The following is an 18617-nucleotide window of genomic DNA, read 5'->3' as shown; positions in this document are numbered from 1 at the left end:
ATTTTTTGTAAATTGTGTATTTATTTACAGTATATTTTTGGGCATATATGTGTAAACAAAGTGAGTCTGTACAGTCTTGATTCAGTTGTCCCTGTATGTGCAGAAATGTGTTTGTAGCCTATAGATCAGTCTGCCTACTGTGGTTATTCGAGTCATTGCACTCAGGCTGCTCTTTTTCATCTGATAAATATTCTCACACTGATTGGCAATAACCAGAAGTCTGTATTTGCTTGATTTTAGTGCTGCGTTTGATTAATTGATCATGATATTCCTGTCTATTATTTAAAGTTATTTCAACATGAAAGGCTCAGTTCTTTAAGTTCATTAGATCTTATCGCACAGACATAATTCTGATGATGTATTTCATTCAGGCTTAAATCCAGCGTATCCACTCTGTTGTAGGATATGCCACAAGGGTCTGCCTTGGACCAGTTCTTTTCCTTTTCGACCTCTGGCAAATGTCATGTAAAAATACATTGTTTCAGACAGTTAATTTCGCTGATGACAGTCAATTATATAATTTTATTCCTGCTGAAGACTTCAGTTCTGTTCGCCAAAATATGCCATTGTGCCTTACTGGTGTAAAATTCTGGATGCCGACAACTTGCGTTTGAAGTTGGAAAAACAGAGGCATTGTTGATTGGTTTTCAGAAACCTCTGAATTGCCCAGTCTACCATGACTGGTCAGTACAACTATCCCTGTTCTGAATCAATACGAAACTTACTAGACACGTTTTGTCAATATAATCTGTCAGTATCAATGAAACAAGTGACTAAAATCTGCCAAAGTGCATACCTGGAATTGTGTAGAATAAGTTCTCTTCGACATGTCCTCACCGTTCAAGGAACCAAGTCACGTCCCTGTTTCTTTCCTGCCTTGATTACTGTAACTCACTGCTTGCCGGATTTCCCAAATTTTTGATTGACAAAATTCAGAAAGTTCAAATGCTGCAGCTTACCTAGTTTTCAAGGCTTCCAAGAGCCTCTACTGATTGATAACAAAATTTCTTTAGTACATGTGTTTTATTACACTTTCTGGCAAATTCCTTCAGTGCTTGTCTGATTTTGTTCAGCCTTACGTTCCACTCCGATCATACTCGTAGTAACCATCTGCTGATCCACTTATTCTTTGTATCCCACGTTGTGAAAAGAAATGTGCAAGGACAGCATGCCCTTTCTGTTTTCATATTTTTGTCTTGTCTCCTGGAATAAACTTCCCTACCAAATGTGTCATGCTGATAAAAAAAATAAAAATGAAAATTTCAAATCAGACCTCAAAACACATAAAAACTTGTAAAGTTGTATAAATCTGCTTTGATGGATGTTTTGGTGTTGGTATGTGGTGTTGTGTGTGTGTGTGTGTGTGTTAACAAGACTGAACATGCTGATAAATCCTGTTGATTTACAACTTCTTCGTCTGCCATCTTGCCTAAAAAGTCAAATCATTGTCATTGTGGGATTGTTCAGTATGAGATAGCTACTTTGTTGTGAAGTTTCAGAGAAGTAACAGTCATGGAAAGGATGGGAAGAACTTCAAGAAGTGAAAAGTTTGACAGAAGAGATAAGGACATGTTCTTCAAAAAAGAATTTAATTGTTTTTACTGTTATGGATATTATTTGTGAAAAGCTGATCTGATGTGACCAACATGGTCTTCCCGTGCATTCGCATTTAATTGTAACAAAGAACAAATTTTTGTGTCAACAAAATTTGTATTTTGACACTGACAGTAAGCAGAAAATGTATTTTGGAATGGATCAGCCGAAATCCAGTTTCCGTATCATCTAATTGCAGTAAATCAATTGTTAATATAAGAGAAAATATGTGGAATGATATAGGAGATTACTGAAAATTGCTTTTTGTGTGGAGTGTTTCGCAAGGGAGTTTTTGTTATGATAGATTAATTGATGCTGGGAAGACATGATGAAAACAGGGAATGTTTGATATTTAGATAGATCCATATTAATATTATTATGATTTGTAAAACAATTAAATGCCAATAGTTTGCTATTTTGGACAGAATGATGTGGTTTGCACTTATAGCACACCACTTTTGGTTCAACAAACACTCATTTCTGATGGTCATGGTGAGCAAAAATATTATTTTGGATCAGTACATAAGTACTGGTGACACCACCACCACTATCCACATTTTCAGTTTGGTGTCATATACTGTACCATGTCAAACTTTTTTGTTTTTTGATAAAAATCAGCAGGAATTGTACATAAGTCATGAAGGCTTTGCAGAGAGTTTGCCTCTTGTTTTTTGTTTTGTTTTTGTTTTGTTTTTTCCCAAATGTGGAAATATACAAACATGGCCAGGGCGCACATTGATTGGTTAAGACATAAAAGCTTTCAAAGATCATGATTACACTCCTAGAGAATAAAGATCAAGGTCACAGTTGTGTACTTTAACAAATTTTGTATTGAGAGACATGAAATATGGTGGTGTTGATTTTTTTTTTTTTTTTTTTTTTTAAAGATAATGATAAATACCTTAACCCCTGCATTTGATTTTAAAAAAACCAAACAAACAAAAAAGACTTAAATAGGTATAATCACATGTCCAGAAAGCCATGCCTCTCTTGTTATTTTGCCCTGAGGGTGGTGATGGCTGAACAGCTTGAAAAAAATATGATGTTGTTGAAAAGAATTATACAAATTTAGCAAATCAAGTACATTACTTTATTGTTCATGGTCATCAGTTATTTTAGCTGAACACCTGCATACATTCTTCTCATCTTTTAAAATTACGTTTGAAGTGTAGTGACCCATTTAGCAAATGAGAAGAAGAACAAATTTAGTGACACTCCCAAATACCCACCAAACATTGATTCAGACCCAAAGCAGTGCACAGGATTGCACAATAGGGAAGTCAATAAGATGGCATTAGGGCAAGGTCAACTTTATTCCTGAATGACTGAAAAGCAGAAATTTATAAGCATAGATAGTAAACTCAAAATTTAACACCAATGTAGTTCGATGGAAAGGGTGGGTGATAGGACTGATGATATAATTTGTACTCAGAAAAATGAAACACAAAGATAAATCTTGTAATGGTTTATGACACATATAATTTACCAATCTATGTTATAATATTGTAAATTTCTGATTAACTCAATAACTGGTTATGAAATAAACTGAAGCTAGTGAGTCTAGTGTATTTCTTCTTTTTAGAAATGATATACTAAATATGCATTGTTTTTTCACAGCTCCACTCATGTTTTATTTCTGAACTTTATGTCCTTTTTCTTTTCTGCAGGATACTTGTTATTCAAGGATTTCTGCGAAAATGTGTATGATGAGCCAGTTCCCCAGCTGAAGTTCTATGAAGAGGTAAGCTTGCCTGTACTGAATTGCACTGTGCTTGTGTGAAACAATTTACGTGTCCTATCATCTCAGATTGGTGTTTCAGAAATAGGAGAAAGTTCTGTGTACACCTAGAGCTGCAGAAGCTGTATATGTTAACATGTTCTTTCTTATCTTTGGATTTATTCTTTGGCTTTAGATTTTACACAAATATAGAAATTTAAGGAAGTCCAAACACAGTTAAACGCATGATAATGAGGAAATGCCTGAAATATGTTGCGGATAAATTAAGGAGAGAAAAAGAAATGCTTTGTTTAAATTTAAATATATGGTTTCGTTTCAGTTTAGAGAGGAGGGATGAGATGGATGTTGGGCTGGTCATGATCAGCTCTGTCAAAGTTTTAGAGGTACTGAGAACGCTTCAGTCTGTGTAAGATATTTCCAGCAACAGACAACAACTGAACAAGTGTTGAGAGAGAGAGAGAGAGAACTGGGAGTTGAAGAACTCCTCAGAGGATTTGTTTTCAAACCAAATGTGAAAAATAAATTAAAAAGAGTGGGAATGAAGTGCAAATTGTGAAATAACTTGATACTGTTAAAGATAGCATAGGATTCCTCCACAGTTAAGAAGACAATCATTTGAATATAAAGAGATTTGTGTTAAAAACATTTATTGTTTGTTACTAGTCCTAGGGATGGCTTTGAAAAGACCTTGAATGGCTTGATAATTGATATGCATACATGTGTGGTGTGTCAAAAATTAGTCTGAAACTTGAAGATAGAACAAGGTCTAGCATATGTTGTCATATTTATTGCTAGAAAGTAGAATTTAGAATTTTATTTATAGAAAACAGTTTAACCCGAATTTTAATGCTCTGTGCATGTATACATGCATGTAATGTGTGCTGTGCGTATAAAGGTAATGTCCAGGTGAAATCATGATACAGATGGTTTCATGCTCTTTTTTATCTGTAGTCATGCCAGCTGGTTGGCAGTCTATGGTTTCTAGTTTGTCCACATAATCATGCAATATTTGATATTGTCAGTATGAATATAGTCACAGATTTTTCTTTCCCTGTTTTTGATATTGAATATATTATATTTTTTAGTCAAAGGTTTTTATTATCATTAAAGCATTTGACCCCATTCGTATGATAATCATTCAAGTTTGTAAAATCCAGTGATGTCATGCCAGAAGTGAGAAAATGAAAAGTAACAAGTAAAAAGCAACAACCATTCAGTGTCCCAGATACAGATCTGTTTCACATGACATATAATATAGTAATTAGTATTCATAGACCTGTGGCATATAATGTTTTTAGCATTTCTTGACTGTTGATGTGATTTCATCTTCTCCCATGTGGACTTAATGGAGACTGGAAATGATGGACATTGTTTTCACCAAGCTTTTGACTGTTATGGTCTTATTTCCTTTTTCAAATGTGTCTAGTGACCCTCAGGTTTTATTTGTTTTTTGGTTGTTTTTTTGTGCAGTTGCTGCTTAACGATTAGGTTTTTGTTGATGTTTTTTTGTTTTTTTCCCCCAAGGAGTGGATACATAAATGAATGAATTTGAGCAAAATTAGAATTCAAGTCATAACCTATTGAAAGCAAAACTAGTTATAAAACTTAATTCTATTTAGAAGGCTCTGACTCTTCAGTGGCAAGTACATTGCTCCTTTCTTTTTTCTGTCTCTGTTTTTTTTTTTTTTTTGTTTTTTTCCCACTTAAAAGAAAATATCTGTGACCAGCTGGTGTTATTGCTGTGGAGTATGTTATAACATGACCAAATTGTGGGTGTGGCATGATGCGTGTGAATGTAGGTCCTGTCGTGTCTCTTAGGTCTGGATGATAGCATGTTCATGATCTTTGTCTGCTGCAAGTGCTACAGAGCGCTGCAAAAGAAAAGAAGGCAAGGGGAAGTTGTGCGACCTGTGCTATTCCTGATCTGAACATAATCATGATTTACACTGTCACAGTATCAGCAGTATCAGTTGATTTTTTTAAAATTTGTATGTTCAGATTATCAGCACACTATCAACATGCACACAGACATGCCTGCGCATTACACACACACACACACACACACACACACACACACACACACACTTCTGAAACTATTGACATGAATCAGGCATAAATTACAGGTAGACTTAGTTAATAAAACTAAGCTTGTAATGCATTGTGTGTCGTGTGTGTGTGTGTGACATAAGTTCATTAACATAATGTATTCATGATTGATGGTAATCTATAAATAGTAGAACTACATACACATTACATAATTCAACACGCAAACTATTGAGTATGACAAAGAGCATAAGCACATACATACATAACCTGCAGACTTCCATATAAATTCATAAAACAGTCTTGTAAAAGTTGAAAACCTTCTCTGTGTATATGCCTCACACACACGCGCGCATGTGTGTGTGGAAAGAATGGAGAAATGGGTGGATGGCATGACCACTGTAAGTCAAGCACTGTTTAGATCAGGGGTGAGATGGATGGTTGCAGAAACAGACATACGTATGCATTAATGGGATTCTACATGTGTACAGCATTTGGGCTGTAATCAAAGCAAGTAAGCCAAACAAACTTCTGGTTGGGGCATTTTTGATCAAAGAAAATTCTGAACCCAAAACAGCATGTACATTATGATAATAAGTTATTTATGTAGTGATGAAGTTAATCAAATATTTTTGCTATCACTATAAGCACTTTACAGTTAAAATTTTTCCAATTTAAAAAGAACACCATATATTTATTATTATCCATTAGAATATGCAGGTAGATCCAACAAAGAAGCAAACATGACAAACCACAACAAACCACATCAAAGACAACAACAATAATCCAATCTACACAGCATCCCTCATGCTAAAGCATGTTCATTTGCACCATACAGTGTAAAACCCGATGAGTAAAACATTCAACATCCATAACCAACACAGACATCCAGCCAAACACAAGCATGTTCAAACATACAGACACACACACACCCACACAAACACACATACACACACACACACACACACACACACAGCACCACTTTCATCACACACATCACACACGACAATGCCTAACTAACTAATCATCACAATGCCCAACACCAATCTTAATATCACAAAACTTAAAACAGCACAGTACTTAAAACCAGTGTAAATTATACAACAAGGACAGAAAAAACCCAACTCATACCCTGCAGAGAATGTTGCAACCTGGGGTTGTCAACTACTGCATTGTTTGTGTCTTTCCTGTTTGTAGCGGCTGTAGCCAACAGTCTGAGCAAAACAAACTGATGACATGTGCCCTTTTTTAGCTTTTATATATTGAAATATCACTCAGCTCGCTCTCTCTCACACTCTCTGTGTATCCCTCTCTCCCTCCCTCCTTCCCTTCCCATCCCTTTCCTCCCCTTCCCTCATGCCTTCCATTTTTTGTTGCAGAAAAAATGATTGTGCCCCCAAAATGAAAAACATTTGTTTGTCAGTGCTGTTTCTTGTGATCAGTGAAGACTACCTACTACTATGTCTTTCTACTTTGTCTTTCTTTCTTTTTTTTCTTTTTTGTTTTCATTGTTGATGATTTCCACAGTGTATAATCAGTATGAAATAACAGCGAGGGTACTTAAACTGTACATTACTATGCATAGTTTCCACAGTGTTTAATCAGAAGTTATTGAAATCTGAGTGTCTTTCTTTTCTTCTTCTTCATCTTTTTTTTCTTTTTGTGTTGTTGATTTTATTTGCACAAACTGCACTGTCTGAATATAGAACGACAAGAAGAAAACACCCACACTGAACCAGTATCAATATGGAACATCAAAAAAAATGAATACAGATGTAACAAAGTGAAAACTATTTTTTACACCAAATGGGCGAAAGCTGACCAGTGTAAAACTACATACAAGATTTGTGGACAAGTGGGAATCAAATAACCTATGAACAAATAAATGACATGGTTGATCTTTATGCTAGCCTTCTGTTCGAGGACAATGCCCTGATCAATGCCACACCAAATGCATGCCAGCACAATACACAGTTGGACACGAAATCAACACCGAGGGTTCTTGAGTACATTATGTAACAAAACGACCAGAGAAACAATCCGTTAAAAACAACAAAACAAAGTCATAACTGTGCGCAAACCAGTTCTGGAAACAAAAGTTAGAATCTATAGATATAAACGATTCATATATACTTTTCTTTCTTCTTTATTTGTACAGTTCATATCTTAAAACTGAGTGCCTGTAAGTTATATTTGTTATGACTCCTGTAAATATGGCTTTTCTTTCTTTCTTCTTTATTTCTGTAATCGATATCTGAGTTCCTTGTATAATTTGTTACAAGACACTTCTGACACTTGTGAATATTTTTTCTTTCTTTTCTTTCCTTTTTCTTCTCTCTCTCTCTCTCTCTCTCTCTCTCTCTCTCTCTCTCTCTCTCTCTCTCTTGTGTATATGTGTGTGTGTGTGTGTGTGAAATGAAATCTGAATGCCTTGTATTTTTGTAAGACACCAACAATTATGACATCATTTTTCTCTCTTTTTTTTCTTTTTTTTTTCTTTTTGCTTTTGTTGTTATAGTTGATTTGATTTTATATATTTTTGTTTATATCATTGTGTATTACAATTATGAATGGGAAAGATAGTTTATACACTGTCATAGTTATGTTACCGTGCTTATAGACTGTGAATCATGTTTGATTCAGCATGTATATAATGACAGGACTGTGGATAGCATTAGAGTACACATGATCTGAGTTGGCTCCACCCACACAAGCAGAGGTAGGATTCTGTTGCTTCATTGCACATACAAACAAGAGATCTGGCTCTCAGCTGTGACAAGGGTTTAAGTTGCTATTTCTGGAAGCATTAGTGTTTCTGTATATCAGGGTATATTTGCGCGTGTAATGTTGCTCTGTGGAGGCTACACAGCAGTGGTGAGGTGGGGGGGTAAGGGGAGAAGGTGTCGATGAATCATTGAATTTGAATGTTACCTGATTGAGGACTTGGAGACAGGAAGGGGAAGAGTGGGGATGGAGGGTATGAAAAGGGAAGACTGTGTTATTTGTACAAGACAGTGTGCACATTTGAACAGAATTAACCACAAAAAAAAACCCACAAAAAAACAGTAAAACACATGCACACACACACACTGATACACATACGCGCGCACGCACGCACACACACACACACACACACACACACACACACACACACACACACACACACACACACCACACACACACACACACACACACACACACACACACCACACCAAACCAAACCAATAGTTGTCAATGATATATCAAGGAGTACTCGAAGTGTGTTCTCCTCTTTGGCTGTATCATTGTATGTGTGGATACATGTATGTGTACAGGAAAGTTCATTTGGAATGTTAAAAAAAAACCGTCAACAACAAAATCCAGTTTAATTACACCATTTGGAATGTTAAAAAAAAACCCGTCAACAACAAAATCCAGTTTACATGTTCTGATGTTGCATGCACTTGTGCGTGCATCCCCATATCATATGCTTGCAAGCACGCACATTATTAACACACATTTCCCATGTATGGAAGTAGATGTGAAACCATGCATCACATGCACCCACCCATATATATGTACACCCCCATTCTTGCACACCTACACCAGCCACAGTGATACACACTACAGTGATTATTATGGTACATACACGCGCGAGCGCGCGCACGCACACACACACACACACACACACACACACATCTGCACATGCGCGCGCGTGCGCACACATGCAGACGCGCGCACACACACACACACACACACACACACACACACACACACACACACACGTGCATTCTGCTGCATTCCATCGCCCAGCTCTGTATAATGGACTCTGTGGTCCACTGGTTATAAACAAGAGTTATTCCCCTCTGTGTTCTCAGCCAAACCGCTGAAGTCTGTACCTTGTAGTGTACACACTTTGATGCACATGGGCACTCAGGCCATGTACATGTAAACTGGGCACTCACACTGTAGTCTCAGGCTTAGTACACAGATGTGCAGAAGATGTTGGAACAGTGCAACAGCTTGTTCTGATTTGAACTTTGCATATTTTGGGGCTGTGGGGAAGGTGGACTGATTTTTTTTTTTTTTTTTTTTTTTTTTTTTTTTTTCCCCCAATGGTGGAGAAGGAGGGAGGTTGAGAGAGAAAGAGAAATAGAGTTGTAAATCAATCTTTTAATGCTTTGTCATTGTAACAAACAGAAAGTTAGTTGATTTCTAATACTGTAGTAATAGTAATATATGATAAATATGAAATGTTTATTTAAAAATAAGACTTAGTGGACATGTCTCTTAATTTGAGCGAGGTATGGGTACTTTTCACTTTTCATCAGACACTTTGTTTGAACCGTACTTATGTTATAAATGAAAGCAAGTGCATTTTTTGTTTGCAAATAATGACTGTTCAAATTCAGTGTCATAGTACACACACACACACACACACACACACACACACACACACACACACACACACACACATATATATGTATACGTATATATATACATATATATATATATATCTGTGTGTGTGTGTGTGTGTGTGTATTGAGAGAACATGGATAGTGGATAAACTGAGAGAACATGTGTTGGATATCTTTGAACATGGATCTGCATTGATGGTTACTTACCTTTTGTCAGATGTACATGTTTTGTTTTTGTTTTTTCTTCAATAACAACAGTATAACAATACAACAACCATCAGGTTACATGGCAGTATGGGAGGAATGTAGATTGAAGCGAAATAACTTGGGTTTTCCTTCCAGCTTTCATCCAACTTTGTACACTGATTTGCTTTGATCAGAACATGCAGGCTTTTTAAAGTCAAGGTTAAAGGTCAAGGTCACAACAGGGTACTTATGATTGAAAATATCCTGTAACAAGGTGATCAGTTTTGCAGTGCCCCCTTTTTATTATTCTGTATGATAATTCCTGTCAATAAAGTATATCATACTTGAAACTTTAAAACCTGCCTCCATTGATTTAAGGAAATAAATGTTGTTTGAGCTTACATGCATTTTTGTTGTAGGTTTGGGTTTAAATGCACAGAGAGGGTGAACTGAAGAAGATGAGAGATAGTAGTGGCTTGCACTTCATTAGTTATATTACTGTAAATGGACTTTGGTGAAAATGGCTTTGACATGCGATAGGATTTTCTTAAGATTGCTTATGTATGCAGTGACTTTGTGTGTGTATGTGTAGGTGCTGATGTGAACTGGTACATGTATGACATGTGAACAACCAGGCCAGCAATGTAGAAAATTGAATATCAGTTTCATTGTGTTCGTGTTCAAACCAGCATTGGCGTTTGCAGGCCTATGCACAAGCACATAAAAAAGATGTGTAATTTACAGTATGTGAGCAGAATAATCAATTTTGACTGCTTTGCATCAGACAGTGAGAATTCCTCGCTCTCTCTCTTCTGTCTTCAGCCGACTCTCAGCTTATCAAATCATCTATGAAATGCAACGGAAGTGCTGGTTCAAGAGGTTGCAGATTAACTGTCGAGGGGGTGGAAAGAAGAAAATGAGGATGGAAAGTGCAGTTACTGTTTCTTCAGCTGCAAGTGGAGAAGGGTGCTGAGAGGCCTTTTAGTGGGCACAAAATTACTGGCTTGTGTGGATGAAAGAAAACAGATAAGAAGCACACAGCATGTTTGTTGTTGTCTTTTTTTTTTCTTTTTTTTTTTTTTTTTTTAGATAAGAACTTTTTTTTTACCCCATGCAAAAAATGTTGAACGATGAACAAGATATGATGTAGTTCTTTCATGAATTTTCTTCTACAGAATCTTCATATGTAAACATCTAAAGGGAATTTAAAGAAAAGAGAGAGAGGGGACGGGGGGCTTGCTTTGGTGTTGGTTATTTATAGAATATCAGTTGGTTGTGCCAGCTATAGAAATGAATACATAAATAAATAAATATGCAGAACTTGTATACTCATGTAGTTTAGAAATTTTCAAGACAAGCACACGTCCAACAAAGGAAAGAACAGATAAGTAATCAGTTACTGTGTGTGAAATTTTGCATTCTGAATGCTGGTCATGCCCTTCTTCATTCTTCTTCTTCTCTTCCTGCAGTTTTCAGTCTGATCTCATGTGTCCTGAAACTCGAACTAGAAGTCGAGATTGTGCTGGCTTCCAGTGCTTTGGTCTTGGGGGCTAGTTGGCTTTTGGGGACTATCCCAGCACCAACTGACCTGAAGCCCTCTTGGTTTAGAAGGTGGGGATGTGACTTGGGCTAGACTCTCTTCACTAGTATTAAATTGTTGCTCAGATAGTCTGGAGAGCAATTGATGTTCCGATTGTCATAGTAAGACGGGACGATCAATGTTTACGTGTATGTCGCCTGACAGTGATGTCCAGGACCACACCTTGTTCCATACCTGGAATTGTACATATATGTCACACCACTTTTTGTTGTTGTTGTTGTTGCTGTTATTCTCCCATTTTTCTTCTTCTTTTTTTTTCTTTTTTTTTTTAATAATTTTTTTTTTTAAACAATATGATCTGACTCTGTTCTTCCACTCAGTTGACATTTCCCAGTATCCACTCATCATTTTGTCAGCGCGCATGACCCAGTTCTGAGCATTAACACCTGAACAGTGACAATGCAGAGTTCTGATTGATAATGACCTCATGACCTGAATAGGTTTGCTTGCTACTTTCATACATGTCAAGTTTGATTGCAGTCTTTACTGAAGCAGTCCATGACTATAACCAGAAAGTGGCCCAGCTCCTGTAGTTCTTCCATATCTTCTTGCATTGCTCTGGCTACTTTTTAAAATGTTTCTTCTCGTTGGTTTCTGCATCTATAAATACTTGCATCCTTTTTATTCATAAACATTTTTTTTTTTTTAATGTTTCTGCTTCTTATGGTATACTTCTGTTAATTCTTTTTATAATTCATAATAGAATTTTCCTTGATACTTCAGATGAAAATTGAATCTTCACAGTTCTCTGGTTCCTTCCCTCTTGCTCTCCCCAACCCCTCCCAACCCTGTACTCAAAACAGACATCTAGGAAAGTGCAATATCAACAGTTGTGTTTACAGTATTATTAATATTATTTTTTAACTATTTAATGCAAACACACACAAAAATATTCAGCTTTCTAATTTATGTACATAATACCGTGAAAAAGGTTATGATATTCTCATGATAATGTCAGGGTTGGATGAAGCACTTTTTGAAGGTGGATCACATTCATCTTGTGCATGTTGCACTGAGAGTTAAAAATGCAGTTAAAGTCTTATCAGGAGATCTTATGGACACAGTGTATTTCTAGCATGGAGATTGTGTGACATGGTTTATTTTCAGAGGAGTGCATAGATGATAGAATAACAACAAGTTTCAGTTGATTCTGCTGCAGTTTCTGAGTTTGCCTGGCAGAACATTATCATTCTCTGCTACATTTCCTCTGATTCTGAACTGAGTTAATTCCAAGTTCTCGTCTGTGTGTTTATGTCAGTGTGAGATAGGCATGAAGACCTTATAGGTATAGAGTTTCCCCTTGACTCAAAAAATGATGTTTATTGATACATCAAATTCATGTGCCGCTCTCAGCTCTCGAGAAGTTTGTTTTGCTGAGATGAGAGAACACTTTTCAATGGCTGCTGTCTTTCTTTCCTCCTGGTCTTTTGCTTAAGCCTATCATAAGATGCAGTAGTCTGAAAGGAAACCTGCTCATGACTGTACATTTCTTCTTCCCCCCCCCCCCACCCCCACCAACTGCCCCCCCCCCCCCTCTCTCTCTCTTTCTCTCTCTCTCCTTATTCCGGTGTCAGCGTAAGTTATGCACTACCTCCCCCTCCCAATCCTCCCCTATTTTCTGAATCAGTTGCATTGTGTGTGTGTGTGTGTGTGTGTGGTCTGCTGTACAGGCATATTGTTTCTTGTTTTTGACTGTGTGTTTAGTTGTGAGTGGCTCTTTTGACACACAGCCTAAGTTGATTACTAAGTCAGTAAGTGTGGACATTTTTATACCCCCCTTATAAATCAAGTTCATTCATTCATTGTTTCTCTTGTCAGGATCACTGAGTTAGTGCAGGAGGTGTTAGGGATAAAGAAACCTGAAACACATCTGAAGAGATCTCTCTTTGCAACTTTAGTTTCTTTCAGTTTCACAGCATTGTTATAAACTGATGGAAGAATGAACCCAGAAACAATAACACCTAGGAAATTAGGCTGCTCTTTCTGGGGATACCTAGTTGCCATAGTCAGTTGCTTTTCTTTTCTCCTGTTTGTGTATGCATGTTTTTGAAATGATTTTTTTTTATTGTTATTATTGTTTAACAGATCTTTGCTAGCCCTCTTTTTGCCACAGTTTTCATATAATTTGACAGATAGATAGCATTTCACCATGGTTGATTATCTAACAAATTCATTGTGATGCCATGAGATGGGTTATTCTGCTTTCAGTGCTATGGGATGGGTTATTCTGCTTACACATGTGCAAAGTGAATACTGCACATACTAGTCCATAGTATGAATGATGTCATCCTACCCAGACTTGTGTCACCCACATCACCACTTAAAGCAAGGTCTGGTGAAGGACGAGTGAGGAGAAGAAATATTTGGCTGTTCGTTCTCCTGCATTCATAACTCAAAACATGGACCTGGGAATTCCACTACTTATTGAATAAGTTATTCTTCTGTGTTCAAGGCCTGCAACTCTCACATTCACTCATGTACTTTTTATTTTCATGCATGAGAGGTCTTTTTACTTCTACTACCGTTTTTACCTTGCTGTTTAGACAACCATGCTCAGTTCTTGGGGTGTGGAGGCAGGATGCATGTTTTTGTTTCCGTTGCTGATGGAACACTGGCATAGATTACAAGATATTTCACATTGTGCATTAAGTAGTGTATCGATATTCACACGGAGAAGATGCACTTCCTTTGACCTAGGAGATCAGGAAAATGTCCACCCTGAACCCACCAGGTGCCATGACATTGACAGTATTTAAACCCAGGATTCTCAAATGAAAGTCCAAGGCTTTAACCACTTGTCTGTTGTGCCCCTCACATGATGCACTGTATGCTTCAATTTAGCTGCGTGTAGGGAGGAGGAAACTCTGTGTATTACTGTAGATCTGTTGGCAGCGGATAGATGGAAAGTGCTTGGTGATACTGACAGTGGTGGCAGTCACTTGGTATGACAGATATTTGGCAGATATTTTCATGGCACTTTTCTTTTTGCTTTGTGATTTTTTGTTGTTGTTTTTAAGTAGTATGATTGCTTGGCAACAATTGTGTGGTTGAAGCCAAGAAATAGTCTCAGTAGTTAATTTTCTCCTTCCTCTGTCCTGGCCTCTTACACCTGGTACACAAACACACACACACACACATCGACGCATGTGTGTGAATACCCATCTCGCCACCCCGAGACATGTGTTTGTGTGTGTGTATAAGTCTGGTCTACATGAACTGATGAAGGGAACATGTTCACATACATAGATCTTCAAATCCCTTCCTCTCCTTTTCCTTACATACACATGCAAGCACACTCACATTTTATAGACTGTGCAAGCATTCATGCATTGAATAATGTTCTCACTCTATGGCACAGATATTATCACATACAGAGGATGAAACAGAAGGAGAGAGAGATAATGATCTCAGAGATGATACTGCTTAGCATACGTAGATAGTATGGACAGCCTCACATAATTCTGGGTGTGTGTGTGTGTGTTGGGGTGTGTGGGGGTGTCAGGAGTTGGAGGGGCCATTTCTGTCTTTTGCTATCAGTGTTGTGATGGACTTGTTATTGCTGTGTAGGTTTTATGGAGGAGCTGTTTCCCAAGTGGCTGCACTTCATCAAGTCATTTATGTATGCAAACTTGTTGTGCCTAGCAGTGTTTATGAATGAGTGGTGTGTATGTATATGTATTAGAGTATAGAGCATTAGAATGTTTTATTGATTGCCGAGAATTAGAAAAATGTTTTATTTTTTTTATTTTTTAACTTGTAAACTGATGTTGCCTTTTAATTCTATGTTGTTGCAGATCAAAAAGTTTGAAAAGCTGGAGACAGATGAGGAACGGATACGGGATGGCAAACAAACATATGACCAGTTCATCATGAGGGAACTCTTGTCTCAATCACACGTAAGTGTTGTCATGTTGATGGAAATTGTCTAATGTGTTTTTCTCCTACGCTGATTGATTGTTTTCTCCTGCAATGACATCATTCAGTATGTGAATGTGAGTCTTTCTATTCTAGTAATTGCTTGTTAAGCTGGCTAGCTCTTAACAAGGTCATTATTTTAGCGAAGTAATGAATTTCTTCCATGGCATCCAGTGACTTTTTTTTTTTTGGTTTGTTTGTTTGTTTTTGTTTTTTTGTTTTTTTGTTGTTTTTTTTGGTTTGTTTTTTTTAACACACAGGAGTTCCTGGATTGTTTTATTGGATTTCTTTTCCTTTTCCTTCTCTCCTCATTCTGATTCAGTATTTCTTTGACTTAGTTGAATAAGCCAGTCAGGAATGGATATTGGACTCCTGCACAGTAATTAATTCAGGAGAAACCTTTGCATAATACAAGAGCTATTGCTCTAATTTCTGTACTCTTATGATAAAAAACAAAACAAAAACAAAAAACTCTTTTTTTCAATTTGAACATCTCAGTATTGACTGTCAGTAATAATCATGTCAAATTTGTTCACAGAGTGTCACTATCAGTATTCTGTATCAGTTATGCACATAGGCTACACATAGATTGTCAAGCATCACAGACATGTCCCATCAGCAGCTTTGTACATTCCATTCTTGCATTTTGTAAATCCACAAGCCCTGACAGTCACTAAACATGTTTTTGACGCCATTGGAACAAATTGCTGCAAAGGAAAAGGAATGATTACGTCAAGGCTTTTCACACAAATCCCATACTGATAGTGCCACCTCTGTGTCAGGTACTTATGTTATAAACAGGAAAAAGCAGTAGGCTGCCAGCAGAACTAGGAGAGAAATGTATGCTGCCCATCATTTCAGCATTGCTTAAAACACCAGCAGCAGGTTCTGGACCTTATTTCAAACAACAGGCGCCACAGCAAACAGGCCACCCTGGCAGACCAAGGACAACTGCTTCAGAGCAGGATTCTTTCCTTTGCCTGAGCCATTTGAGGGCACCTCTTTTTGAGTGCCTTTTTTTGTGCAGTCCCAACTCCAAGCATGTCATGTGTCTGTTCAAACACAAGTTGATGCAGCCAGCCACATGACTGGACAACCTGTCAGGGGGATCTGAAGTCTGATGGTGTCATCATCAAATTCAAAACCAGCTTGTTTTGTTCAGTAGTGGGTCACACTCTCCTGCTTCAGCACGACAATTGGAAAAAGAAGGTCTGCCACAGAATCAATGAGCATACTTCCCAGACTGCGTTTGATGAAGCACCTAGAGGTGCGAGGTGGCAGTGGTGTAATGGTGTGGGGGTGCAATTGTTTTCACATTACTCAAGAAGTCCTCTGAAGCCACTGGCAGGAGGTAAGGAAGGGGTGAGCTGTGAACCGTCAAACTTGCCTGCTGTTGTAAGCAACCTGTCAAGTGGAGTTAATTGCTCTGGAATTGGTTAAAGAAGGGTCTGGCCATTTGTCTGTTTTTATGCAACAAATGAAGAACACAGAGCCAGTTGTTTGTTTTTTATTTCTGTGTGGAGTGTGAACTCATTTCAGGTTCTGTCAGTGGTGAAATCTTATATAAGCTGGTGCACTTTTGGTGGGGTTTTTTTTATTGATAAAAATGATGCACCAGATTTCCAGCCATATGAAAAAAGCACTGGATCATTTTTTTTTACACTTGATGCGACAGTATCCAAGGAGGCCTGACTGCCCTTGCTGTGCATTGCTGACACTCTGGAACTACACACCCTTCTCCTTCTCCTGGATGATCCTGGCTGAATGTCTGAGGACGACAGCTCCCAGATTTCATGCAGCATTCTTCCTGGCTGCCATCCTTGTAAACATTCCATGCCCTGGCCCTCCATGTCTTCAGATACTAATCCAGTTGAGCACACATATGCAGGAAGTCAGGCCCTATCCCACAACCGCCAGAAATGAAGGATGTTGGTGACACTTTCAGCAGTGCAACCACCCCCATGACCAAACCAGGGTTGTTGGAAAGAACGTGTTACAGACAGAACCAGATTTTCAGGAGCAATGGAGTGGCATCCCACTGCTGGTCAACAACAGTCAGCCCCAATCCATACCCAGGCAGCCCAAGCTGTGGTTGATTGTCAGTTGTATCCCATGCTTAACACTTGAGTCAGCTCATGTAACCTAAGGTACCAATGAACTACTGGTGCATCAGAATTTCATTATGTACATGTTACAAAATGAAGTGCCTGGAAAATGTTATCTTGTGGTATTTGGAGACGTTTTTCAGTTGGTCTTTTTGAGGCTGAACCGTACAATATCTACGTAATATATATTTATGCCTTTTTTTTTTCTAGAACACTGCTCAGGAGTCGCATCTGTCACTTGCTTCTGCTGGCAACAGGTTGCGTGCAGTTTTTCTCATGTTCATCTGGATCTGTCTCTTTCTCCTTCGCATCTATGTTCTCTCTCTCTCTCTCTCTCTCTCTCTCTCTCTCTCTCTCTCTCTCTCTTTCAAATAGATCTTGGTCCTTGTAGTCTCCAAACATTTGTGACTGAATATTCATGTTGTTTCTTAACCAGTTGCATTGTATGTTAGTCAGTGGCATTTCTCATTAATTGATCATGACAGGTGAGAACAAGGAAGGTTTGTGCAGGGGGTGGGAGGAGGGCAGTATGCTCGTACATGGGTGTATGCAACTTCTTTTGCTTATTCTGTACGACATTGGAAAGTTGGTAAATCTTAATATATATATATATATATTAAACATGTTCTTGTCTCTGTGGTGTTTGTGTGTGGGAATGTGTATGGTGGTGGTGTGTGTCCATCGAGATCAATGATGATCATCGTCATCCAGCTGGGGGATGGGGGGAGGGTGGGGGGGGGATGCTCATGAATCTATCTGTGAATGCGCAGATGGCTGAATAGTCCAATCTGCGCATGAAATGTTCGCTGATAGTTGAGGCAGACAAAGACGGGCATATCATTGTCAGGGAGCTTGTTTGCCCATGACTTTCTGGCCTGCCTCTTCTGACCAGCTGCAGCAGTCCTGTTGGCCTCGCACAGCTTGGCCCCTTTGTGCACAGCAGCGCGCCATTTGTCACGGTCCACTGCAGATTCCTCCCAGGAGTCAGGGTTGATATCAAACGCTTTCAGAGAGACTTTCAGAGTATCTCTGAAGCGCTT

The 18617-nt window shown here is 38.1% G+C and overlaps 1 protein-coding gene across 2 annotated transcripts in view; it reads left to right on the top strand.

Annotated features, from left to right (window-relative positions):
- LOC143274815 (G protein-coupled receptor kinase 3-like) overlaps positions 1-18617 on the top strand; it is a 65464-nt gene that overhangs the window by 5472 nt on the left and 41375 nt on the right. For both annotated transcript variants that reach the window (XM_076578745.1, XM_076578744.1), the window contains exons 3-4: positions 3261-3334; positions 15352-15453. In XM_076578745.1, coding sequence (XP_076434860.1) covers positions 3261-3334; positions 15352-15453 — 176 coding nt within the window. The remainder of the gene's footprint in view (positions 1-3260; positions 3335-15351; positions 15454-18617) is intronic.

The sequence above is a fragment of the Babylonia areolata genome, chromosome 29 (assembly GCF_041734735.1).
Source record: "Babylonia areolata isolate BAREFJ2019XMU chromosome 29, ASM4173473v1, whole genome shotgun sequence".
Taxonomy (NCBI): Eukaryota; Metazoa; Mollusca; class Gastropoda; order Neogastropoda; family Buccinidae; genus Babylonia; species Babylonia areolata.
Note: the sequence above shows the minus strand (reverse complement) of the source record. Positions and strands in the feature narration are given on the sequence as shown.